Below are 26,130 nucleotides of genomic sequence, written 5' to 3' on the forward strand. Positions count from 1 at the left end.
ATATATAATTCCAGGCTGACGGCTCGTAGTCTTCTCTCCTAATTTTCTCCACACATTTGCGGTTTCCTGCTCTCTCTCCTCCCCAACAACTTCTCACAGCCACATAACAAATTCAAATTTCCAAAAACAGGAAAACCCAAAACCCAAAACCTCAAAACAGGTTTTAGAGCAAATCAAGCCAACGATCACAGAAATTGGGTATTCGAGATTTTTTTTCTTCCTTGGATGATATCTTAATAAAAGGTCCATTAATGACATCTTAAAGAACACGTTAATGGATGATAAATGCGGACAAAAAAAGCAAGTAAGAGAAAAAAAAAAACTTAAAAAAAGGGTATTGTAGTAGAAGCAAAAAGCTTGTCAATGGAAGCAAGACTAAAGGGTCTGGTGGAGGAGATGTTTGTCCTCCATGGGCATGTTATTAGGAAGGCATTGGAAGAATGAGAAAAAAAGGGGAAATTTTAAGGGTTTTTGTTTTGCTGATATAGCATGATAACTGAAATCTCGCTGGTGGCTTGTACATTTCCATCAACGATTCTCTGAATAAATAAGTCATTTTCGATCTCTGAAAATTGATAGCTATCGGTATCTTTTTTCCATTTACATTTATGAATTTCATCATGTTTACAAATTCATTATGCAGTTTTCAAAACTTTCAAAACTAACCACATCAAGATTGACATCCTTTGGCTTTTGGTTAGATCAGACCACATCTAAGATCAGAAAGAAATCCAGTGAGTGGAAAGTATCAGCAGATCAAGTCAACTAATTGGCGTCCAATGACAGAGATGAAAAAATTTGTGTTTTCAAGGAATGGTGTCTGGATTTGGGGAAGAAGATAGATCCCTGAAACAGAGAATATGAAGATAAAACGAGAGCGGAGGATTCTTGACAAATTACCCCTTCTTAGGTAGAGTTGGTTATAGAATTTCTGTATTTGCAACAGTTCCTTATATCAAAAGTGTGTTTGCTATTACTTCTGTAAATCATAGTAGCAGTACAAAGATCAAAACCATATACAATGGACTGAAGAAGTGAGTTAAAAGACACAATTTCGCAGGGAAAGATGGAAGTTTTCGCAGATCAACAAGCACATCCTCCTTGCTGCTGTGTCTGGGATGAGCTTGCACCAGTGGCCCTGAGATTTACATCCACCATCTCTTCTTGCTTCGTTGAAGAAAGTGTCTCCATTCCGGGCAGAGCAGAAGCTATCTTCCGAAATAGAGCCTGAAAGGAAAACGCTAGGATCATTCTATGTCCATCATCTTTTTCTTGGAATAATTTTGAGTAGCAGACGATGGTGTACCTTGATATTAAAACCAGCTTTTGCACTCGTTTCAATAAACATGACCCCAAGTTCATTTCCTTTGCTCTCTCCCTCCTCAATGGAGACTTGTCTGTGTCCATCATAAGTGTGAGGTTGACAATGTGATGGGATACAATTCAATATTACCGTTGCACGAAAAAAGAACCAAAAATAATTTTTTCCTTGAATTCATCATGACCATAAAAAAGATCCGAGCCCATTTCAAAATTAATAATAAGAAGAAGAACCAAGCAGATTCTTAAGGCATTTAGTATGAAAACTCTTTTAGATACGAATTGTCTACACAAGCCTCCAGTATCATATAAATGCCTGGAAATATCATAGAAGTGCCAATGTAAGATCAGGGAAACTTAAGTATAATGCAGAACTAAGTAAGAAAGATAGTAGGAAGTTTGGGTAGAGTGAAATTGGGTCCAGGTTTATCGAAATGACTAAACAAAGTTTGGGGATTTTTTCTTAACTAAAAACCATATGACTTTTCTTAACACTTAAACTCTCTGAACCTATTCCTATTTACGTTAAGTCTTACATAAAAGGACAACAGGGCTGAGATAGAGTGACTGGTGCCCAATCTAATGCTAATGGTGATCCCCAGGATGCTCCCTGATAATGGAAAAACATATGCAACTGGAAAATCTTTTTATGGATCTGGAAGTGGATATAGAGACTCCCTCCAAAGAAAAGATCTTCTACCCTTTCCCGTCCTGTTTTCAGGCAAAACATGAGGTTCAGCAACCCCCCTCCCCTGTGTCTAATGTGCATATTGAAACGAAACAAATGAGGTACAAATAAAATAGGAAACAGATTAGGCCAACAAGGCAGACGTCCCACTTTGATACAATGATAAAACTGGGTCCTTGTCCATCCCAAAATTACTAGCAAAAATTAAGAGGTTTTCCATAACTAATAATTATATGACTTTTCTTAATACTTATCTATGTAGGACTACTCCCAAAAATAGTGTCAAAGAAAAAGAAGAAATTAGAGATAATAACCAACCCCTCACCTCTTAATCTTTCATTGACTAATCAATTATTTTAACATTGACCAGAATACCCTTGACATTAAGCCTACACCACATATAACTACCAGTGACACAAATACCCCCCACTTAAGAATACTGACTCTTATTTTCTCTTAACTCTTAAATTACACTAATGTCATCTAATAGAACCCTCTTAGGGAGGTCCAATCTTCTCCAGCCAAGTGTAGGGAAAGAGTGAAAGAGAGAGGTTAAGTGGCTCAAAAAATTAGGTGAAGGTAATTGTAGAGGAGATGAAGAGGTAAGTGAAAGGAAGAAGAGTAGAAAAGAGTTCAGAATATCAGTGAAGCGGGGGGAAGAGAGTAAGCTTGAAAAAAGAGATAAGGGGAGAGAATTTAGGTTTAGGGGACGAGCAAGGAGAGAGGATTGAGAGGACCAAAGGAAAGAGAGAACTCAAGGGAAAAAGAGAAAAGAAGTGAAGAAAAGAGAGGAGAGGGGCGCTAGGCACAAGTAGGGAAGAAGAGAGAAATAAGAGAGTGAAAGTAATTAAACACTAAGGCTCTAGCTACTTTGCCTTAACCAAGCTTCTTCTATTTATAATTTCTCCATTACATCAAATAAGAAACTTCTACTTTAGCTAAGACTCTTTAACTCTAGAGATTACATCAAATAGAAACTAGGACTCCTAATACAAAACTAAGACTTCACACATATGATGGTCTAACTAAAGACTCCTTTTGAATAACCTCTTGACTTTGACTAGAAAAATGGCCAAACTAGCCCTAGGCTAGTGCCCCCCTTCAATTTGCTTACTTGGAGCCTTAGTCTCTAAATTAGATTCCCAAACTACCCCCTTTTTTTTTTAAGAAGAAGAAAATGTATTAATAAAACGAAAGAGAATTACAAAATTTGAGGGAGCACGTCCCTTACAACCAGTGATTGTAGGGTAGCTCCCTGCCTGGCAAGCACATCAACCAGTGAATTAGCGGATCTCGGAAACCAAATACAAGGAACAATTGAGGTAATGTCTAAAATTTCTTTAAAAGTATCCCAATGCCTCCACGAAGGAGAAGATGTGTTCTCACACCAACCTATCACCACTTTGGAGTCACCTTCACTATGGAGAGGCCCCCTACATTTATCTCTGAAGATACGAAGACCGGAGAGGAGACCATGCAATTTAGCAGACGTAGAGTCTGATATACCAAGGAGTCCGACATAAGTGAAGAGCTGATTACCGGAATGGTTTGAAATAACTCCTCCGAAACCAGAAATACCAAGGTTGCCAAGAGACGAACCGTCAAAATTTAACTTTAGGAAACCAGGATCAGGAGGAGGTCATTCTCTCATGACCAGAGGTTTTTTCCCAATGTGCATCAATGCCAAGTTTCTCCAATTTTCACGAATGGAGGAACCCATATAAGGAGAGAAAGTTTTCTTGGTTAATAGCCAAGTTGATATTTGCCCAACCACTCTGTCCGCAGCTCGGTCTAAAGATTCACTTTGTACATCAAAACGTCTTCTATTTCGCTCATTCCAAAGACCCCACGGGATAAAACTAGTACATGCAGAGAGCATCATCTTTCCAAAACTCGGCATAGGAGTACCCATGAGAGATTTACTGAACGAAAGCAGATCAGCCACCATGCAGAATTGAAAACCAAACTTTCCAAGAATGCTGATCCACACCTTCCAAGAAAAGCTGCAATGAAGAAGAATATGGCTAGTAGTTTCATTTTCAGAATCGCAGAATGGACATATAGGATCCACTGAGGGGTGACCTCTTCTTCTCAATACGGTTGCCGAGAGAATTTTACCTTGACAGGCACTCCACATGAAGAACTTTACCTTTGGAGGGGCACATAAATGCCATACAAATTTGATTTCATTCACCCTCCAAGCCGAGTTACCGCTGTTTAAAAAGTCATATGCTAATGAGACCGTGAAGGAACCCTTTTTGTCTGGCCACCAAATGAGTTTGTCAACCTCCAAAGGACGAATTTTAAACGAAGTAACAAGGTCCATCAATCGACCTCCAGAGCCTCACTATCTGAGAGACCTCTTCTAGGATGTAGATTCATAATCGACCTCCAGAGCCTCACTATCTTAGGGACCTCTTCTAGGATGTAGATTCATATCCCCCCCCCTCAAAAGCTTCTGCTACTGATATCTCTCTACGAATCGTGAGAAGATAAAGACTTCTGAATACAGCCTGCAGGGGCTCTTGCCCAATCCACAAATCATCCCAAAACTTGAGCGATCTACCATTGCCTGCATAGAATCTATTAGCCGAATGAAATTTTGGAAGCAGAAGGTATAATGCCCTCCATATTGGGGAGAGGGCTCTACGATTCCCACCAGACATCCACCAGTGAGGATCCCCACCCACCTTTGTGAGAACCATTTCCTTCCAAAGATTTGAGGAGTGAGTATTAAACTTCCATAGCCATTTCAGCAACAAAGCTTGATTCATATCTCTAGTTTTCCGGATTCCCAGGCCACCCATATTCTTTGGCATGCATACTTCATCCCAGCTAACCAGATGGTACTTGAAAGCATCACTCGATCCCCTCCATAGGAATCGTCTTTTTAGCCTATCCATAATCTTATAAATTGCAACAAGGCAAGACATGAAAGATAGGGCATAATTGGGAATACCGGCTATGCAGGACTTGAGAAGGATGAGCGTCCCCGCTTTACTAAGAAGTCATCCCTTTCATGATGCCAGGCGAGATTCCATTTTTTCCACCACCGGATTCCAAAGCCTCTTGCAAATACGACCATTGAAAAGAGGTAAACCAAGATATGTTCCAGGTAAGCGACTTATTGTGCATCCGAATATACTTGCCATCTCACTGAGAAGCTCAAGGTTAACATTGAAGCCCATTAAGGAAGTCTTTCCCCAATTTACTTTTTGACCAGAGGCTACCTCAAAAAGCCCCAACACAGCTTTAATCTTTCGTGCACAATCAGTGATGCCAACTCCGAAAATTATGGTATCATCTGCATACTGGAGGATGGGAATATTATAAGCTGAACTGGAGCTAGTAGGGGGGAGCCACCCAAGATTACCTGCCGACTAGAACATAGCAGATAGAAATTCACCAATCATATTGAATAAAAGCAGGGATAGGGGATCTCCCTGCCTAATACCTCTGGTCCCTTTGAAATAACCACATACGGAGCCATTGATTAGGAGTGAGTATGAAGCCGAGCCCACACAACTTCTTATCCAGAATCTCCATCTGTTGCCAAAACCCATCTTTTCTGATCTCATCTAACAGGATCCAATTTACTCTGTCAAAAGCCTTTTCAAGATCTAACTTTAGGGCAATTCTAGGATCCTAGTTGTGCTGAAAATGATCAATAAGTTCGTGAGCAGCCATAGTAGAGTCTAGAATCTCTCTTCCCTTCAAAAAAGTCACTTGCCCTTTGTGAATAACTGATGGAAGGAGAGCTTTGAGACGGTGCGCCGAGATTCTGGCTATTATCTTATAAGCACTAGAAATAAGATTGGTAGGCCTGAAATCCTCTGGTTTCTCCACACTTTGCTTCGTTGGGACTAATGCAATAAAAGAAGCACCAATACTATGAAACGTGATCCCATTGCTGAAAAATCCATTAACCATGGCTATGATATCCCCCTTGAGACGAGGCCAAAAACTTTTTAAGAAATCCCCATTGAAGCCATCAAGGCCTGGTGCTCTATCACCCTCCATGCCTAAAACAACAGGTTCGACCTCTCCCAATGAAAACAGCAACTCCAGAAAAGAGGCAGCTGCTGGAGATAGGCGAGAGAACCTGATATTTTGAAGTTTCGGTCTATAATAACATTCCTCCGAATATAAATCTGTAAAAAACTTGAGCAACACATTAGTGATCGAAGTCCTACACGATGTTACCTCATTATTATAATATAGTTGGACCTCCGCTTAGCCGAAGCTACTGCATGAAAATTTTTTGTGTTGGCTTCTCCCTCCTTTAGCCATTTAAATCTAGCACGTTGTTTCCAATGGACCTTCTCTTGATGGAGAAGTAAATTAAGATTTGAATTTAGAGAGATTCGGGTAGAGAACACCATTGGAGATAAATAACTCTGCTCCTCTGCCAAGTCAAGGTCCGCAATTTGGGAGATAATGGAAGACTTCTCAGCAGCCAAAGAAGTGTGATGCTCTGTGGCCCACTCTTTAATTTTCTTTTTTATAAACCAAAGCTTTAGAGGAAAAGCCCACTCTGGCCTGCCCATGTCTGGTCCCTCGGCCCACCATTCATCAATACGAGCTTCAAAAAATTTGGTAGATAACCATGTATTCTCAAACCGGAAAGGAGAGGGGCCCCGTTTCTCAAAAGAAGTGGTCAACATGATTGGCCAATGGTCTAATCCCACCTTATTCAGGACGCGACCTGAGACATTCCCAAAAAGTTGCAGCCACTCTGGATAGGTCAAAAACCGATCTAATTTGGACAAAATAGGTTGTTGTTGGTTATTCGACCAGGTATAATTTTTTCCCGAGAGGGGAATCTCATCCAACCCACACCCACCAAAGAAATCAAAGAAACCTCACATAGAAGCAGAAATGCGATTGGCCGGCGGTTTCTTCTCACTGCAGTATTGAATGGCATTGAAATCACTAATGAAGAGCCATGGAAGTCTCCAGGACTGGAAGAGATTACTGAGTTCTTCCCAAAATAAGCCACGCTCACAGTATCTAGTTGGACCGTATGTACCCCCTACACACCAGATTTTGCCCAAGGAGAGGTCTCTAAACTGCAAACCCAAAGAGAAACGGCCTACAAACACGTGCAAGGAAGCCAAGAGCGTCGAGTCCCAAGCGACTAGGATACCTCCCGAGTTACCCTCAGCATTGACAACCACCCACTTGATAGAAGAATTGGACCAAAGCTCTTTGACAATAGCATCGGACATCTCTTGACACTTTGTTTCTTGGAGGATCACAATGGATGGCTTGAATTGAGAAATAAAATTAGAGATCACTCCCCTCTTCCGGAAAGCCCCAATTCCTCGAACATTCTAGGAAAGCACTATCATTTATTACCATACTTGATGACTCCGGATGCATTTTTGTCTCCAGGTAACGGGCCTCTAAAAATTGCTCCCATAAGATGGGCCAAAGCCATCATTTGTTGCCAAGATTCCGCATCATATTTGTGACTTTCCACTTGGAGTGCCTTGACCACACAGCCAGATCTACCAGGGGAGAGGGGTTTGGGGAGTAACTGGGCTGTCCTGATTGTGGAGATTAGCCGGCATTGGAATTCTGGAGACATTAGTGTCTGTTTCTTGCTGAGGGGGTAAGTGAGTAACCTCTATTATTCCCAATCCGGTGAAGCCAGGACATCCGAATCCTTACCAGTGTTCTTAGAAAGGCCGTGAAAGAGAGATGTCACTTGACAATTTTTTGTTAAGAGTTTCGGGAGTAGTGAATTGGCTAGCTTGGCTAGATCGGACCGGACTTTTCTGGGGGAGAGGTAGGGATGCGCTAATTGAGGGGTGGTTTCCTTGGGAATTGGAGCCGTGGGATAGGGAAGCAGAGGAGGAGGGTAGTGTGGCTGGCAGTATTTCTTTGCTCGAGTAGATGGGGGTAGGCGTACAGGGGGTAGAGGTGTGGGGGTTCGAGAAAGTTGAAATGGGGGTTCCCAAAGCAGTATTTGAATTCTCTGGTATAAAATTTGAAAACTGCCTTGAAAAAAGTGAGCACCCTTCATTGAACGTTGAGCCTGTAGATGGTCTATCTGCACCATTCGAAGAAAACTCTTTGAATGACTTAGTCAGACTTTTGAAAGTCGTACCTGGATGGGGCTTTGGAACGTCTTTTTGGAGACTCCCTTCTTTGCACTGCGAACCGGAAGATGTGTGAAGTTCGTCCTCCCGATTTTCACCGTCATTCCTTGATTTTGATTTAGAGATGGCAGATGACGCTTCGAAGAGGGATGCTTCGTTTATTTTAAGCGCCTTCTTCGGTGTCTGGAGGCTCACGCAGTCCCTCAGTTTGAGTACATCGGGAGTATTTTCGAGATGTACCGTTGACGGGCCCTTGCTGGAGTCATCAAGACTTGGGTCTAAAATTCCCCGGATTTGAAATGCCTTTTGTATTTCGAAAAGCGAGCTATCATCTCGTTTTGAAATACTTCCCCACGAATTTGAATTTGAGCCCGAGTTCGATCCAGAACTCGATACAGAGGTTGACTCACCTGAATCCGATGAGTTACAGACCGTGTTGACTCGGCTTGGGGGTGAGTTGGGCTCCAGAGTAGTTCGTCTCCTTTGAGTCCGGCAAGGCTCCGGCAGTCGCAGAATCTCCATGGCTCCGAAAGACACCTCAAGCCATACGAAATCGCCACCAAAAATTAACTCTGTGAAGAGAGATTCAAGCCAACCCGTGTTTGGGGCAACGAATGCCTTGGCGATGTCCAATTTCTATTTCTCCATCATGTCGTCGTCCCATCTTATGATGGTTCCAAAAGCACAGAATAATCGTCACAGGACCTCCTCCGACCACAATTCTATTGGAAGTCCATTGACGGATATCCAATGTTCGAGGGGAAAATTCCAAGGGGTTTCCTCCCATTCCGACACTGTTATCTCAGTTTCGGCCTCCCATAAGCTTTCGTCGAGGGCTATCTTCACCTCCTCCCACGAGTTAAGAAAGACCAGCCACTGCCGAGTGCTCAGCCAGGAGATTTTGGGGAGGTAGTCGATTTGGATTTTATCCCGAAACCAGTGCGCGAAGGTCTCATTTGTCCATTCGATGGACTTGGTCTTCACCTTGAGGGCTGATTTTAAAGCTTTACATCCGGTCAAGAAGAGGTCAGAGGGCAAATGTATGGCAATATTTTGGTTTTTGGGGGGAGGGGATTTCTGGCCTGACGGGATCAAAATATTCAAAGGTGGGCTGGATTTCTGAGATGAAAGAGGGGGGAACTGAAGGTCGTCTTTTTCAGGAGGGACGGGATGAATTGATGGGGGTCTCAAGGGCGATTTCGATGGGATGAAGCTTAGTATTTTTTCCCTCAAAACTTTCCAACAAAAGGATGTACCAAATTTTTCGGGGAGGTACACTCGGGCCATTATCAACATACCTCTGCTTTGGACGACTTTCAGCATCCTCGTTCCTCTTTGTCGGAAACCCGAAACGGAGAAAGAGAGCTCTCCGACTCTAATCTTCCAAAGCCGGGGAACTTACAACACTTTCTTCATCTATGAGACAAACTGCGAAATCCAAGGCTGCGGCCAACGGTACTGAGACGAAAGATCGCTTATTTCCATTTTTCACTGTAATTCGTATCACCTTTTCAGCTCTCCCTGGTTTGAGCTCCAGCGAGATTTCTGAATTTCCGACGACCCATGCTATTTCTTCTTCCTTTCGTTTATCTTTTTTCCCGGAATTCCGGCCCCTTGTCGTGTGCCATTCTTCGTCACCATCTTCTTCCACTTGGTTGGGATCTCCATCTTCTTCCACTCGATTGGGGTCTAGAGGATGTGAGAGATTGGGAATGTTTTCCGCCGTCGACAACCTTACCTTCGACTTCGTCGGCATCGGCGTATGTGGTTGGAGGACGGACGATTCCCCTCGCAGCTCCCAACGTCGCATCATCTCCTCCGTGATTCCCAAACTACCCCTATCGATTCACAAATTACCCCTAGCACATCCTTGATGCTCCATGAGAGAACAATAGAAATTTACGAATTCTATCATTCCACCCCTTTTGGAAGATTAACTTTCTCCTTAAGGTTGAAGTATCGAGAAACCATTGTAAGAATTAGTCTTCAAGCTCCCAAGTTGTTTCATCAATCAGGCTAGACTCCAATTCTTGGTATTGCTTGTCATGCTGACTTTTCAACCGTTTTTGTGTTAAGGTGAGGTTGAGCTTCATGCACTTGAGGGCCAATGGAAGGAATTAGAATGTGAAGAAGATTGGTTAATAAATTTGGTTATAGTGAGTGTTCGAGGTACATAGGTGTTGCATAGGAGTTAAGGTCTAGGAGGTGGTATGAATGAGGTCTCACTTGTTGGAAAGAGTTGGAGGTAGGGTTTGTGGAGTGAGTCAAGTTTTGGTTGACTTAAAAAATAGGATCAATATTAGAGTTAGAGTGTGTTTGGGAGGGTAGTGTGGAGGGGCACTTCATGGGTGAATTAAAAGGAGTGAATTGGTGGGGAAGAAATCTTAGTGGCTGAGACGGATGAAATATTGGAGGGAATTAGGTGGGTGATTGAGAAAGAAACTTGGCATTGTCGGAAGGTGGGTCGAGGAGGGTGAGTTGGCTTGGTTGGCATGGGGAACAAGAGTGGAGGAGGAGAAGGTGTAGAGGTTATAACAAGGACTGACCTGGAGGAAGCTTCTTTGTCAGGAGGCTAATGAGAGATTGAAGAAGACCTTTGAAACTTGGTCTTCCATGCATGAACCCAAGCTTTTCCACTTGGGTTGCTAAAGTTGAGATTTTTAACCTCAGATAAACATTGGTCTCCTCAAGAAGAGATCTTTGCAAGCTGAGCAAAAATTTCTCAATCAGCTCAGCACAACCACCCTCCATTGATCAATTCCCCTCACATTCTAATTCCTTTCAACCAAGGATAGCTAGGCTTGCTTTTCCTAAGTACATTGTAGATGGTAACTCAATTGATTGGGCCTACATGATTGAACAATTATTTGCCTTGTATGTAACTGAGCAAAACCAAAAGGTGTTGCTTGCTTCTTTCTGCTAGGAAGGGGATGCTCGGAGATGGTTCTAGTTTCACAACAAGGTCACCCCTCTCCACTCTTGGCAAGCGTTTGTGCAAACCCTTTATGTACGTTTTGGAGCAACTCAATATCATGATTTTGATCCTCTCCTAGCCAAGCTCAAGCAAACAGGTTCGGTGAAGGAATACTAAGCTAAGTTTGAAAGAATTACAATAGTGTTTAGTGGTTGAAACACATCCAGGTTGGTAGTTTCATTGGAGGAATTAAGCCTAAGTTAGTAGCTGAAGTGAAAGTATTCAACCCGAAGACTCTCATTGAGGCAAATTTTACCATGCTTAGGCTTAGGAAGAAAAATTGTCATTCCTACAATCTCCACCCAGAGGCTCTCCTTTTTAGCCATTCCCATCTCCTACTCAACAACAGCCAACACAGCTGCTCTAACCAAGGGGAGTTTCCCCTGGAAACCATTCAAGAAACTCTCTTTTGAAGAGATAGAAAAGAGACGAAAGAGGGTTTATTTTTCTATTGCGATGAGACGTTTGTTCCAGGTCAAAAGAAAATAGTGTCAAAGAAATGACCAACCCCTCCTCCTCTTATCTTTCATTAACTAACCAATTATTACAACATTGACCAGAATACCCTTGACATTGAGCTTACACCATATATAACTGCAAGTTAAGCGACACAAATACCCCTCTTACTCACTTAAGAATACTAACTTTTGTGTTTAGAATTACACTACTATCATCACTCAACATTCCCCCTCAAGTAAAGGCATTTACGTCAAACAACCTTGGCTTGTTACAAAAATCAGTTAACTTTTTTTATTTAATGTCTTTGTATATATGTCACACAGTTGATCAGGTGATCTTCCATAAGAAGAAGAAATCGTTCCAGTCTTCACTGCATCTCTAACAAAATAACAATCAACTAAATGAATTTGGCCCTCTCATAGATTATCAAATTTCTAGCAATAAATATGATTGATTAATTGAAACAAACCATTGTGATAGGGTTAGCAACTATGAACCCAAACTTGGTTATTAGGGACTTCATGGACATCAATTGACAAGACAGAATGGGATAATACATGAGTTTCAGCTTCAATGCCTGACCTTGCTACTTATACGTCTTTCTTTTCTGAGTATCAAGGTTACCAACTACAAAGGAGCAATAAGCACTAGTTGACCTTGTATCACTTCTGAATCAAACATAATCTACATAAAAAAATCCAAAATGTCAACACGATCACGAGCCTTATAGATTAAACCTTTCTCCGATCTCCTTATAAATACCTCCACCCTCTATGCACTGCATCTAAATGGATTCTTTGTAGAGTTTTCATAAACTAACTGACAATGCCTATGGCATAAGAAATGCCTGGTCTAGTCACATTAGCATTTACCAGCTTCTCAACCAATCAATATATAGTAGCAAGTCTTATCTCTCAATTTAGGACTATGTTCACCATGAAGATCCACATTTACCTCCATAAAATTATCTGCTGTTTTTCAGGTAACATTTCCATCTCAAATAACATATCCATGATGTAATTCCTCTATGATAACACAAACCCACGTCTTTTTCTCGTGACCTCAAAGAAAGTACTACAACTAGTTTCGAAAGCTTCCAACAATCTTCCTAAAAAGTGGACACTATCTTAGGTTCACTTCTAAAAGCAAAGAAACTATCACTTTCCTACACAACCAAGCTAGCCCAAGTTGGTTTGCCCAACTTATCCCAGCATCCATCAAAGAAATGATTATTATGTCCACAATGTAAACAATGTCGAAGTCCTTGACCTCTACCTTGACCTTCCCCTACCTCTTAACCATGTCTCAGCCTCCTCAACATTTGGAGGATTAAGAAGAACTAGTGTTAAGTAAAAACACATTTCTAGTCTAACTACATTCTCTGCTGTTCTAACCATAGGAAACACATCAGCCAAGGAAGGCTCATCAGTACTAGCTAACAAGTAAGCATGAATAGCTTCAAATTCAGGTCCGAAAGCATGCAAAAACGAACAACGTTTACTTCTTTCCTTGTCTTCACAAACCTTTGTTATTAGAGGTCAAAGTATAGTAACTGTATCTCAAGTAGAACACTTCAAATCACACTATAAAACTCTGTAATATTGTTGTCTCCTCTCTGCAAAGTCAACCATCTGACATGTAAATCATCAATTCAGGATATATTTTGTTCCTGACCAAAATATTTAGAGCATTCCAAATATCATAAGCAGTATTTCAGACGATACACTAGAGCAGTAATTCGGGGTTTCATATTGTTTAGCATTCAAGGCCTCACTTTGAAGGGCTCAGAATCCCATTCTTCAATCATAGGAAATTGGCCAGTGTCATTTAGGTAGTAAAGCTTTCTTGCCACGAAGAATTATATGAACTGAACTAGTCCACGTCAAATAGTTTGTACGATAAGAGAATCCCATTATCCTTATTATCAGACTTGTCTAACAAAATAAGATTAATTACTTCTCCAGATTCAACCATGACAACCTCACAGGATATTCATTGAATACAACATATGCAAATTCCAAAGATAGCACTATATGAAGCAAATGACAGCATACTCAACAGTCTATATATCCCCTAGTGTTAAATTGTACCCTATAATATCACCAAAATACTTACCTTGCTGCTAATTTTCATCAGTAAACTCTACCTATTGCATGAGCAAAGATGAAATTACCCTTTCTATAATTATTTTATTTCTTTATAATGAGAGAATATATCTCACTCACTCTTTTTTTGAGAGGGGCGTGGAGCGATTCAAACTCGCGACCTGACGCACCTAATGTAAACAGAATACCACTAGACCAAACGGCCTTAGGTTATGTCTCACTCACTCTAATACAAAGTTATGATGGGAATCGCCTATCAGTTGTGTAAACCATTTTTGAGTAAATGATACACAAACTCACATCATAAAAAACACCTTTCCTTCAAGAAAACCTCCCATCATAAGAGTCACAATCCATGGCAAGCCCATATTTCATTCTTTCCCCACATCATGGTTAGAATTAATCAGTGAACTTAACAATAGGTGCATGTATATATATTTGGATAAAATTACAAGGGTATGTGGATTAATTTGAAACTAAAAGGTATATATATACTTGAGTGACATTTAAGGGTATGAAGGTAACTGAACCCCTTTTTTATAATGACAAGAAAGTCATAATAACAGAAAGGGAACAGAACAAGGCCTAAAACAGCAAGTATTCTTAGCAACAAAAAAATGAAAACTTCTAAATATGATATGATGGATTGAATAGGAGAAACTAAGATATGGCTACGCAGGAAGTTGCACTCCTTGCCAAAGAGTCGGCCAGGAAGTCAGCTTCCCTTGGTGTGCGGATCAGAGCATTTTACAGTATTTTATATATCAGGGTAACTGGCTCTAGGATAACTTTATTTCATAAAACAGGGTTTGTTTCAACTGATAATTTCATTTCTGGCTTTAGTTAAACCACACCTGAGTAAGTCATGTTTTCAAGGTCTGATTATTTCATTTTATGTGGACACTCTGGGATCCTCTTGAGTTCTATTGGCAAGTACGTGAATATTTAGACACATGCAAGTTGATGAGAAGAAGCAAGCATTGACGTAAAAGTAGCATGATACCCAATTTAACCAAACCTATGTGAAAAATGGACCACACTGACTACAAATTTGCACTATTAATCTACTAGTTTGTCTTCCTCTCCATGCTAAACACTCTACCTTACTGTCTCAACTATAGAACTATAATAAGTGGAGTTCAATCTACTACTGTATGATGCTACAGAACAGAGAAAAATTCATGCTCAGAACAGAGATTGAAAAATTCATGCTCTCATGTAGCTCATAAATAGTCGGGCTATTAACCAGGATCCATATCGGTTGGATCCTATTTCAGACTCTGTGAGGTGCATCGCAGTAGAGTATTAAGTCTTCAGATAGTTTTGTCAGAAAAGTACATTATTTTACTATTAGTTCATTTTTATATCTAGAACGTCCATTTTGGCAGGCGACAAAAAGGTTTACTTTCTAACTTGCACTTATAACTGTATTCAAGACACAAAGAGGTTACCTTCAGCATCTCAATACTCTGCATCCTTTTTTCTCCCACTAAACCTTTTCTTCTCTTTATTCTTCTATGTTCCTTTTCCTTTTGTGTTTATACCTTTTTACCCTTCAGGGTCTTCTATCTCGTTAATATTTGTTAACTTCATAGAAAAGTACATCTCTCTCTTCCTTTTTTTCTCTTATTTTAATCTATAGAGCCCTACATTCACTGAATCTCAAAGTGGCTGTGCAATGAAGACCTCGAAAGTGCCAAGATGTGTACTTTTATGCTTGGCTTAAGGTCCTTCTAGGAACACTATTAGATCCTTCTTAAAGATCTCTCTAGAGGAAAAACCATAGAAAACTGCAAAATTTTTAGCAGACTAACCAAAAAGAGGAAATGATTACCTTTTATCCACAAGATCGGTTTTGTTCCCAACGAGGACAATGATAACATCACTGCCCCTCTCAGTGCGAACCTCTTCTATCCACTTTGAAGTGTTCAGGAAAGACTGCCTACCTGTACAACAGAAACCAAGCTGTAAAAAGTCAAATGATGCCCACAAACAGGGCAGAAAGGGAGATTAAATTAGTTGAATAATTTGTGGTTTAAACCAAAAATAGACCCTAATTAGGTGTTTATTTTTATTTTTGAAAATTGACCCTAATCACATTTCACCAGGAAGTTCCCAGAAGGTCATACCAACTTCATATTAAGGCAACTAGAAACCAAATAACAGTGATTGAATATAGCATGAAACATTAATTGCTGACTTCTTTTGTTTAATCTTTTCAAACTTATGATTTTAAAATACGATTGAAGCAAATTTTGAATGTGGACAAAGAATATATAGACATACCAAAGAAGACCCTGTAAAACAAAAAGCATGAGAATGAAACCCCAATATCAAAAACATACTTGCAACATCATATACTATAACTGCAACAGAGGAATCCCTAATGTAGCTTGGAATGAGACTTCTGAATCTCTCTTGGCCTGCTGTATCCCTGATAATTTCAGGAAAATGTTCATAAAAAACAAGACACAATAGCTAATTACAGCTTCTACATTCAATCAAAATAATAACTGTAGCATCAATAATTAAAATAAGGATAATTGATTCACAAACCAGCAAAGAAATTACCATAGCTGCAAGCGAACTGTCCGATCCTCAAGGTACATTGTTTTTGATAGAAAATCAATGCCAATTGTAGCCTGCAGCCAGGTCTCAGAATCAATGACTAGGGAATACATGCGACAGTTAACTTCTAACAGAATAGTAAATTATCATATTCCAGGCATTAAAAGTATGAATATAGGTAATCAATGGATCAGCAACATGAAACATGAGTACAATTTAGTATGCATTAACAATAGATATGGCCTTCTTTGCTACATAGGTGTATGAGAGAGATCCATATACTGAAGATAAACGCTTGTAACGAGCAAAAGCCACAAAATAGAGGGATTGCAATTTGATTTGCACTTTACTAGTAGGGGCGTGTCAAGCTAGGCATGATTAACAAAATACAAGAGACTTCTAAACTGTGAAAAGGACGATGACTGATATTGAAGTACACTCTACTTTGCATAAGATTTACAGGATAAACAAAGAAGGGCGGCGTTATGTTAGAAATAGAATGAGGTTAAAAAGAAAGAAGTTGAATCTTCATTAAAGTGATATAAAATCCCAAGGATACAATCCAGTCACCACCAGCAACTTGATTCCGACAATATTTTCCCCCAATCTGAACTAGTAAGAAGCAATGATGACAAAATAGAAGGGTAACAAAGAGCTTTGACTTTTAGAGAAGCGAACTTGGAAAGGAAACAATGAAGAACGACTGCTGTTATGGAGAAATAGGATGACATCAAAAAGCTGCCTAATCACAAACATCATATCAAATACCAAGGTTCAAGGGTCTCCAAATACCTCCCTAATTCACCTAGTAAAAGCGATACTAGGGAGGTCACCTCATTGTTAAGAGTGAGAATTCAGGGGTATTTTAGTAATTTATGGATCAATAGAATGGCATGTCAAACATCAAAATAAATAGCAAAATTCAAGGGCTTCTGGATACCTCCCTGATTCACCAAGGAAAATGCATATATATACAGGTTACCTCATTTTCAAGCCAGGACTTGATTTATGAACATTTTTTCTCAATAACAAAGACAAGTTAGCCCTTCAAAAGCAAGAGGTATCCTTAAAATTAATTTCGTCTGCACTAAACTTTTATAAAACTACACTCAGCTCAGTCAGCTCAAAAGCCATGTAATAATTTTTTATGTTTTATTTTGACAGAGGGTTTTGATATAAAAAAAACCATACTCCACAAGCTAAAAAAGCATAAAAGTTCTATTAGATACCACATAATATGCACAGATACAGTCTTGACACCATATTGTCCCTGATGTATAGTTATTTATTATTTGCTTGTGAAAAGATTCTATAAATTGCCAGGTATTGATGGATTGGGCCTTTGGCTCAATGTGTGTGTGTGTGTGTGTGAGGGAGAGAGAGAGAGAGAGAGGGGGATTCTAGTGTGAGCTCTTGGGGGGGGGGGAAAGGTATTCACAGATCCCTGTTCACAGGCATGTCTACAGTTACACTTTATACAAAGAAAGACTGTAAGTAGGCACCCATATAACATATGAAACATAGTCATTGTAGACCGTATGCAATTAAATAATTGACAAATAGGTAAAGTTGCTCTCCAGCAGGACTAACAGAAACCCCTGATACCTCATTACCATAAAATACTGATAATTCTCCAAAAATTAATTTTCAACAAAAAGCATGAAAAAGAGTGAGCACACTATCCACTCGTTTTCGTCCAAATGCTCCAAATTAAACCCCCAAAAACTAATGGATCGAACATTTCGACAGGTCAAAATTCAAGCTCGCTCACCTAATATAAAAAACCGGCCATCCTCGGAGCCACGAATTGAAAAAGAAGCATGTTAAGGTTTTTAAGTAAAATACGGAACAAATCATTGTCTCCGCGTTTTTCGTACCTGGTAGGTATTATCGAACTTATCGTACATAAATCGAGTGATGATGCTCGTTTTCCCTACAGACTGATCACCCAAGAACACCAGCTTGTACTTGGCTAGAGGAGAAACCGGGGCCATTTCAGAGACTGATCCGAGACACAGAAAAAAAGAGAACGAGATTGGACTGTTGCGAAAGGCCACTGGCAAATTTGTCCCAAATCTAGAACCCAAACGCGGGTGCTGAAGATTCAGTGAGAAGCGGAGAGTAGATTTCTGTTAGGTACAGAGTAGAAAGTGGGCAGACCTTTTTCCTCTCCGTCTTCGTCACTCGGACGATGAAATAGCTCTAAATTCTCGGAGTTTGTTGTGTAATCCGCCTTTCCACCGGAATTCGAACGACTACGCGCTTAAAGCCCATTTGCTCCCGAGATTGGGCTCCATCCAAGGGCTTAAAATTGTCATTTGTTGGCATTGAAGTCACAGGAGTGGAAGTAATAGGCCCATCTACCCATGGGATTTTTAACAGTAAAATTTTTGCTCACGCATTTCTAATTACAAAGTAAAATAAAGATATTAATTTAATTAATTATAAAAAATAGAATACGTAAACAAAAAATGTTTACTCTAGATACTTGATCAAATTCTTATTTTATGATATCTTAATTATTACTCTTAAATTAGTATTTTAATTTAATATTAAAAATCAAAAATATAATAAATAATTAAATAATATTTTATTTAAAAAATAATACAAGTATTTCCATTAAAATCCAACTAAATTAGTTTAATTTCAATATCGAATATCAACTGAAAGCGAATTCACTAGTCTCACGGAGTGAATTCACTTTCACCTGTGTAATTCACTTTCATTCTCCACTTACACAATGCACTAACAGCATTCCGCCTGTCAAGCTCGTCTAACTGTTAAAAGAATATGTTTTAGATGGATCTTCAGAAGTTCTAAGGCTCCTCATTTTCATTTATTTTCTCTAACTTCTCTAAAACCAGACAAATCCGAATTTGTCAAACATTGTTGTCCTTGATAGTTACCTTATGATTCTAAGAAGAAATTACTTAGTCAAAGAAATATGTAATGGAAGATAAGCACATCCTCAATCTTCCATTCTTTTCTTTTTTTTTCTTTTTTTTTCCACCATAACAGCAAATCCTCATTCTTCACCATACCTTAATCTGTAAACAATGGATAATTACAAAGAGAATCCCACCCTCAACTTGCACCATTTGAGACATTTCAGAGTTATATCCAAAGTGAACCCAACAATGTTGAACTGCTTCAATGACTTTGCACATGTAAAAAGTCGCAAGTTAGAAAGAATCGAAGACAAGGACAATCCTCCAACCGAGCTTCATTTAAGACTTCACCCACAATAAATTGGTTGATGTCTAGTTACCCTGTAATCCAGCCAGTAAGATCCTCAGTTAAGTAACTGAAGCAAAACCAACAACATTTGGACATAATTCTTTACCTTGCCAATTGGGTGAGTTCCGGTTCTGCCAGTAGTAACTCTTGCAGTGGTCTCTGATTCATGTCCCCATTCCCACTAGGATCCAAGGTCAAACAGAAGAAGGTCAATTGTCAAAAGATATTGTACTTCTTGTGATAAATCTATATTACACACATAAGAGTTTCACAAAAGTTGGAAAGGCATTAATTGCTGAAAAATATGAGAATCGATTCAATATTTACTATCTAAAGAAAACACGATCAGATCCATACTGTATTATAAAGAGTTACGATTAGAAGCAAACATGGTCACATTGACACTGTATGAGTAACAGATTGTGGTTTGATTAAAGATTATTTACTTGCAATGGTGCTATTTGGCACATCATTGTTCAGATTGTTGAGAAAACTATTGCAGTAATGAGTTTTGAAGTGCAACTAGAAAACAAAAAACTCACCTATCATGAAGAGCCAGAAGTCTATGGTGAATAGCATAATCAGCTCCAACATAGGTGAGAACCAGACTCCCAGCATCCGGATGCGGCCAGCTCCTTGATGTAGGAAATCTTAATATAAAGGCTCCCGGCATATGGACTCCTGGTTCTCTCAGTGAAGCTTCTGCTTCATCCTTAGTAATAAATCCTTCAATCCACTGGGGTGAGGTGCATTTCCAAATGGCATTTAATTGATCTTTTGACAACGCATCAGCAACAGGGTATAACCAACACCACATCCGATCGAAATCATCACGGGATATACTGTCCCTGGACCCTGCCATTCTGTGGAAAAGCTCCATATCCTAAAACACCAGAGACAAGTTGTGGCTAAAACTACTATCTAAAAATGCGGTCTTCCACAAAACATATCTATGGGAGACACATAATGATGAATGGTAAAATATTGTCTGGTAAAGGAACAAGAAAACTAGACCATCAGGACTAGCCTTTGGGGGCAGTCTCATAATGAAGTAACAGTTGACAAAGTTTGACATGCCAGACAAGAACACCACAACTACTACTCATAAGAAGTTCCCAGGTTAACTAACTGGTACTGTTAGCATTTGGAATGTAACTAACATGAAAAATATGAAAGAGAAATAAAAGAGATTAATGAAACCTGTCCTGATAAAGACCGACTTGAACACCGAGAAATCTTCATAAATCTCCTCTCAATTTCCCGAGCTGCATTCTTCCAAAGAGCCTCATGGGTGTTCCGTGGGATAGAATTCCATGTTTCTGTACCCTCTTGGACCAGCCCTTTTGCAATTATTATTTGATTCCTAAGCAAAACACATTTGCAAATAAACAACTTGTAAGAAAGAATTTAAAAAGTCTCACATAAAATCCTGCCGATGATTACCGATTGTGACTGCAACCCGTGTATAATGCAACCTGTTCGGCAAACTCTACAATGTCATGATCACCAGCAGTTGTTAAAATTTCTCTGAGTAACATAGACCGTTCATGCATCCCTTCTAAACAGTATTTGAAAAGGATCAAGTCTGTAATTGGGTTTGTGATGTCTGTCGCTGTTTTAGAAGCAGAGTTTCTGGCATGAACACTCTCAGAGTCAGACGGGGTGTGGTCTGTTCCCTCGAGGTTATCAAAATTTTCATCCTATATGCATAAAATACCCAAAAGAAAAGGAATATGTTAACCGAACTGCACAAACAGGAGTTTGAATCTTAGATAAAAATAACATGCAGATGGTACACTCTAACAAGTCTCCCATAAAAAATACTTCGCTTACTGGAGTCATAATCATCTGAACAATGGATATTTATCTTAATATCAGACACTTTATTTACACATAAATTTTAAGGTCATCAAAGCGAGTGATCATTAGCCAATCTACAAGCCACTCTTCATCTGACTGAGGGTTGGAGAGGTATTATCCATGGAATAGCATTATCATGAAGACTGAATCAATTCGTGAAAATAAAATAAACAAAAGACAGTTAGGTCCCAAAAGACATCAGACATACCTCATGAGCAGTCAAGTGCAACCCGACTTCTGGATGTTGAGAAGTGCTAGTAACACATATTTTTGCTGATGATTTATCATGACTTAATTTGATCCGTTTTGGACTGAAACTCTGCATCAATTCATTTGGGTTTAGCAACTGTGGGTTACTATCTCCCTTGCTATTTTGAACTTCTGGTGACCCTTCATCTGCTCCCGATAACTGACGACCATCGGGCAGGTCTGCTGCAGTGTTTGGCTTTTTCCATGAGGCAGGAGATGATCGGATGGTACGGTTCCTTGATATACAATGAATTGGACGGGAATGTGCTTCTAGAAAAGGGAATTTTTCACCTTTCAGTGATTCAAAGTGAACACGGAATAACCTACCATCACATTTGGATGAAAGCTGAATCCAGGAAAGGGAACAAGACATCAGGGAAACAAAAAAAGCGCCTCTAAATACAAGCTTGGCAAAGACAAGTTTTAACTTCAAGAAAAATGCATATATCTGTTTACACTAGCTTCAGAATAATAAGCACCTGAGATATCTTAAGTTTGAAGGAGGCACGTCCATGAAGAAGCTTAATTGCCCTATCAGTAGAAGGGTACTCAACCCCATCATAGCTTATTAATAGAGGAGCATCTGAGTCATCTTGCGGTTTCTCAACAGGACATCCATTATCAGCATAGACAAGTGAAGCCACAAGCTGTGGAGACCCAAAACTATCAGAGTAAGCAAATGCATGTACAGTATTACTAAAAACCTTGTGTTAAATTAGAAACATAGCCAAGACAATTGACCTCCATTTCCCGGTTTACGGATCGACCAAGTGCATCAACTAAAACAACATCCAAAGAAAAGTTCCTCCGACAGGATGCCTGCGATGTAACCCTTAATTTAGTCTGAGAAAGCAGGTAGTCGAATAACCTATACCCTTATCCAATTTTGTTTCAAAAATATAAGTAAGTGATAGAAATGTTAAGAACAAATACAATTTTGGAGTAACATGTTTCCATTCTTATAAATTTCTATATTAAATTTTGGGAAGAAATATCTCTTACCTTGCCTCCAATAACACTCCAAACACCATCTCTACCTTCTTCAACATCATGGTTTTCTGAGATAAGTGAACCGTCAATACATAATACAAGTGGTGGATCCTGTAAACCAGTAAATCAGTGCTTTTTCAATGAAAATATGTGAAAAACTGATCTCTATACATTATCAACAAAGATTATAAGTGGTCATTGAACCTAAGAGCCACAACATGAAAAAAAAAAATGTTTAAAGAATACTTTTGCAATATGATCTTTCACAGATGAACTCCAAGGTAAGAGTTGGACATGATGGACATAGCCCTGCAGTCTGTCATCTCCTCCATCATTACCCATCAAGGTTACCCTTTGTAAGTTCTCCTGATAAGAATCCTCTTTGGGTAACAAAGACTTCTCTGCAACCACCTCACCATCAATATGAAGACGGACAACATTTAGATCCACCTGAAGGTACACAATCAATAAGTCAATGCCAGTGAGCATTCCATGATAAAAACAGGCTTCAATGATCGAAAACCCAAAGGTAGTCTTCAATTCAGGCAAACATAAAGTTGGAAAAACGAGATAAAAGAGGAAATGGAAAAGAAACAAACCTCGCATCCAAGATGAACCCATTTCTCCAATGGGAATTGAATGTCCGTCAATCCACATGGAGAAGTGGTCAATAAATCTGTGTGCCCAGGATTTGAAGCGTCTTCATGCAGTGAAAACAATGACAAGAGTGCTATTTTTTTATCCTCATTCAAGACAAGAAAGGGAGTTTCACCTTCATTACTATTATGCCGCTAGAAAATGGGAGGGGGGAAAAGAGAGACAATCCAAATTTCAGTGACCAGGGAAAATAAAACCAAAAGCGCAATGATCTAATGGAAGAAAGTTGCTACGTAAAAGTTAAAAAAAATGCCTGTGTGCAATCTGCTTAAAGTCACAAAAAAAAAGCAAATAAATCTCGCAATACATAAAAAGAAAGAAGAAGAGGGTCACCACCATAGCTTGTAAAGATGAAATAAGTATGAATGAACTGTGAAAGATGCCTCCCCCTGACCGACAACAATATGGTTAAAATAAATAAATAACAGAGAAATTGTCACAAATCTCACACCTCTGTGGAACAGTGATGCATTGGATCTCCTATGTTGTTTTACATGCACTACAAGTAAGAAAATAAACAGGAAAAAAAAATCTTTTCTTCCCCACTGGAGTGCTTCTTGATCTCAGCAGAAACATAAAACCAACTATTCCTCTTACAAACATAAGAAAGAAAGGGAAAAAGAAACCTGCACTCTTCTATGTAAACAAAAATGAAAGCATAGTATGAAGACCATTTGCAATGAGGTTAGAGGAAGAATACATAAATGCACCATATTGATATTAGTGACAGAATTTTTGTTCTGCATGACTTAGAAATGCATAAAGAGGTAAAACAACCTGGTCTTTAAAACAAAAAATCAACATATTTGTACTTCAAAAGTGAAAAGTGACATAGGGATCAAGAAAACCATCTGCTTCTGCTCATGGAACCAAAAATATATCGTCAGAAGGTCCCACTGACAATTCGAAACATGTAAGCACCAACTTTCATCACTCTCGGTTACCCAAAATTAAGAGGAGAAACACCTCACTCCACATTCGTTAACCAAATAACTAAACAGTAGAAAGGCAGATTTTGAGCAAAAAAGAATAGCATTGGTAAATTTCTCATCACATTTCGCAGTCACACTAATAGACAGCAAAACGAAAAGCCACATTGAAACGCAAGCTGAAATCTTTGTCAAATATTCAAATAGAACATAATAATGAATAAACTACAAACAGAAAAAAAGGGGATAAACATAGCTTGTTATCAGCGACTATAAGACAGGATTTGATGCAAAAAGCAGACCTGTCGAATGATTGTTACTGGAGGACGAGTTGAGTTCATCAGATAAATCCAGAAACATAGAGAAAAGGCATTTTCCTCCTGGTTAATGTCAACCCGGAGATCTTTCAACATTAAATATTCGTCACCGGCCGAAACAGATTCCTGAGACTCCATGCCCGAATCGAGATGGACGCGCTACTTAGCACCGGTCAAGGGAAAGGAGGTTTTTCCGAAAGATTTGAGGGGTTTTGACAAGAGGGTTTTGTACTTTTGTAACGGCCGTTAATTACCGGTCAGTGGACTCTGGCTCGCGTAGAAAGATAATAACAGTAGTACACGTGGGCATAATTACTTACATAGCCCATGGGCATTAACAGTAAAATTCTTCTATTTGGAGATGGGTCCGGCTCATACTTGTTCCCCACAGCACAATATGATCCAACGGCAGAGATTTTGTTATCATCGAAGATTACCGTAAAAGACGGAAAAACCATTTTTTGTTTCTGTTTAAAATGCAACTCAGTCCGCTCCGTTTCATCCATGATCCATCGTGGCTTCTACCCCCTCGGCGCGAGCTGCAAGAACCCAAACCTCCATGAGAGATCGAAGAAAGAAGTCTAACTCATTATCTTGCACCCTCTTTCTTCTCCTCCAGAGGGCTAAGTTTATATTCTGGCAACAACGCAGTTCTGGACGAGAAGAGGAAGGGTGTGAGGTGATGAGTTCTTGCCAAGCAGGCGTCGTCGGTCCGTGGTTGTTGGGTTTCGAGAGCGCAAGAACTCCATCTCCATATCTGGCGCGTCCTCTTTTCTTCTCTTCGAAAGCTAGAATTACCCTAGTAATGGAAATTCTGGGAGGGGAGGGAGGAAGTGCGACGTATTGAGCTCTCAACCGGAGGCACGCCAAGGATTTTGAAAAGAAGGGGCATACTCACCAAGAAAGTAATTTTCTGCATAATTTGGAGATTTTGAAATAGCTTCCGTGAAGGTTTTGAAATTAGTCTTTTTCTGGGTGTATTCCTTAAGCTTTCTCAACAATCTCTGCATGTGAAATGGATAAATTCAGAACATTGGTTTCAATATATAATGCTATGAACTGGCTGTAAAATTTTTACCTTTCGTCTGTTCAATGATGCTAAGAATATATGCAGGTCAAGACTGATGTTTTTCTCCTTTGTTTAGAGGAAGTGGGTACCAGAGCTGAGACATGTTGCCCCATCAGAGCCATTGTGCTTGTGGGAACCAAACTAGGTGCTTTTTATTTTCTCTTCCCTGCACTTTTAGTATTTTCTTCAAATACTGAAAAAAAAAATTCCCATTTTATTTTGAATTTCTATTTTAAAATTTCAGTTTGTGTTTATACAATTTAACGATAAGATACAGCTATGGTGGTTTAAATTTCACTCCTATTACACATTATTTTCTTTCCTTTTCTTTTTTCTTAATGTTTTGGCTATATTACTGTTATTTGAGTAGCTATATGTATGGAATTTAAACCTGCAAATTCTAGGATCTTGATCAACCCAATTACAGTGGCGCCTCTTTTTCAAACCCTAGACTCTGTAAAAAACAGACCCCAATACATGTCCAGCTAAATATGAGGTTTTGTTTCAAAAATTTTGATTTCGTAAGAAATTTTGACAGACTATTAAATTAATGCATATCCGATATTTGCGGGTGTAAGCCCTACGGCCACAGCCTCATGTCTAG

General features: G+C 39.4%; 2 protein-coding genes across 3 annotated transcripts; both read right to left on the reverse strand.

The window, feature by feature from the left end:
* Positions 1–905: 905 nt before the first annotated feature.
* On the reverse strand, positions 906–18,431 carry LOC137934506 (ras-related protein RABH1b). The gene is made up of 6 exons (XM_068778889.1): positions 18,096–18,431; positions 16,222–16,292; positions 15,996–16,084; positions 15,485–15,596; positions 1,307–1,397; positions 906–1,227 (listed from the first exon to the last, which is right to left on the reverse strand). The coding sequence occupies exons 1-6, from the start codon at positions 18,210–18,212 to the stop codon at positions 1,084–1,086; spliced, it is 624 nt and encodes a 207-aa protein (XP_068634990.1). The 5' UTR covers positions 18,213–18,431; the 3' UTR covers positions 906–1,083.
* Positions 18,432–19,056: 625 nt separating this feature from the next.
* LOC137934240 (SH2 domain-containing protein A-like) lies at positions 19,057–24,681 on the reverse strand. Of its 2 annotated transcripts, none has more exons than XM_068778516.1 (12): positions 24,443–24,681; positions 23,154–23,345; positions 22,801–23,004; positions 22,567–22,665; positions 22,306–22,383; positions 22,044–22,211; positions 21,524–21,910; positions 20,899–21,155; positions 20,656–20,818; positions 19,998–20,338; positions 19,562–19,636; positions 19,057–19,487 (listed from the first exon to the last, which is right to left on the reverse strand). In XM_068778516.1, the coding sequence occupies exons 1-12, from the start codon at positions 24,593–24,595 to the stop codon at positions 19,454–19,456; spliced, it is 2,151 nt and encodes a 716-aa protein (XP_068634617.1). In that variant the 5' UTR covers positions 24,596–24,681; the 3' UTR covers positions 19,057–19,453. The 2 variants fall into 2 exon arrangements, with proteins under 2 accessions (XP_068634617.1, XP_068634618.1); XM_068778517.1 differs by having other exon boundaries at positions 19,058–19,487; positions 23,154–23,230; positions 24,443–24,597.
* Between the last annotated feature and the right edge of the window lie 1,449 nt (positions 24,682–26,130).

This window comes from Aristolochia californica, unplaced genomic scaffold (assembly GCF_029961685.1).
Source record: "Aristolochia californica isolate CCGP_79_NKW_82.1479 unplaced genomic scaffold, dmAriCali1.0.hap1 SCAF_6, whole genome shotgun sequence".
NCBI classification, from domain to species: Eukaryota; Viridiplantae; Streptophyta; class Magnoliopsida; order Piperales; family Aristolochiaceae; genus Aristolochia; species Aristolochia californica.

Excerpts from the sequence above, each read along its gene's own strand:
- LOC137934240 (XM_068778516.1), bottom strand. The coding sequence starts at position 24,595 with ATGGAGTCTCAGGAATCTGTTTCGGCCGGTGACGAATATTTAATGTTG. Across the intron at positions 22,212-22,305 it reads CCGTAAACCGGGAAATGGAG|CTTGTGGCTTCACTTGTCTA; the intron begins GTCAATTGTCTT and ends GGGTCTCCACAG. Across the intron at positions 19,637-19,997 it reads CTTCTGGCTCTTCATGATAG|TGGGAATGGGGACATGAATC; the intron begins GTGAGTTTTTTG and ends CTTGGATCCTAG.
- LOC137934506 (XM_068778889.1), bottom strand. The coding sequence starts at position 18,212 with ATGGCCCCGGTTTCTCCTCTAGCCAAGTACAAGCTGGTGTTCTTGGGT. Across the intron at positions 15,597-15,995 it reads TATAGTATATGATGTTGCAA|GTAGGCAGTCTTTCCTGAAC; the intron begins GTATGTTTTTGA and ends TCTGTTGTACAG. Across the intron at positions 1,398-15,484 it reads ACCGATCTTGTGGATAAAAG|ACAAGTCTCCATTGAGGAGG; the intron begins GTAATCATTTCC and ends TGATGGACACAG.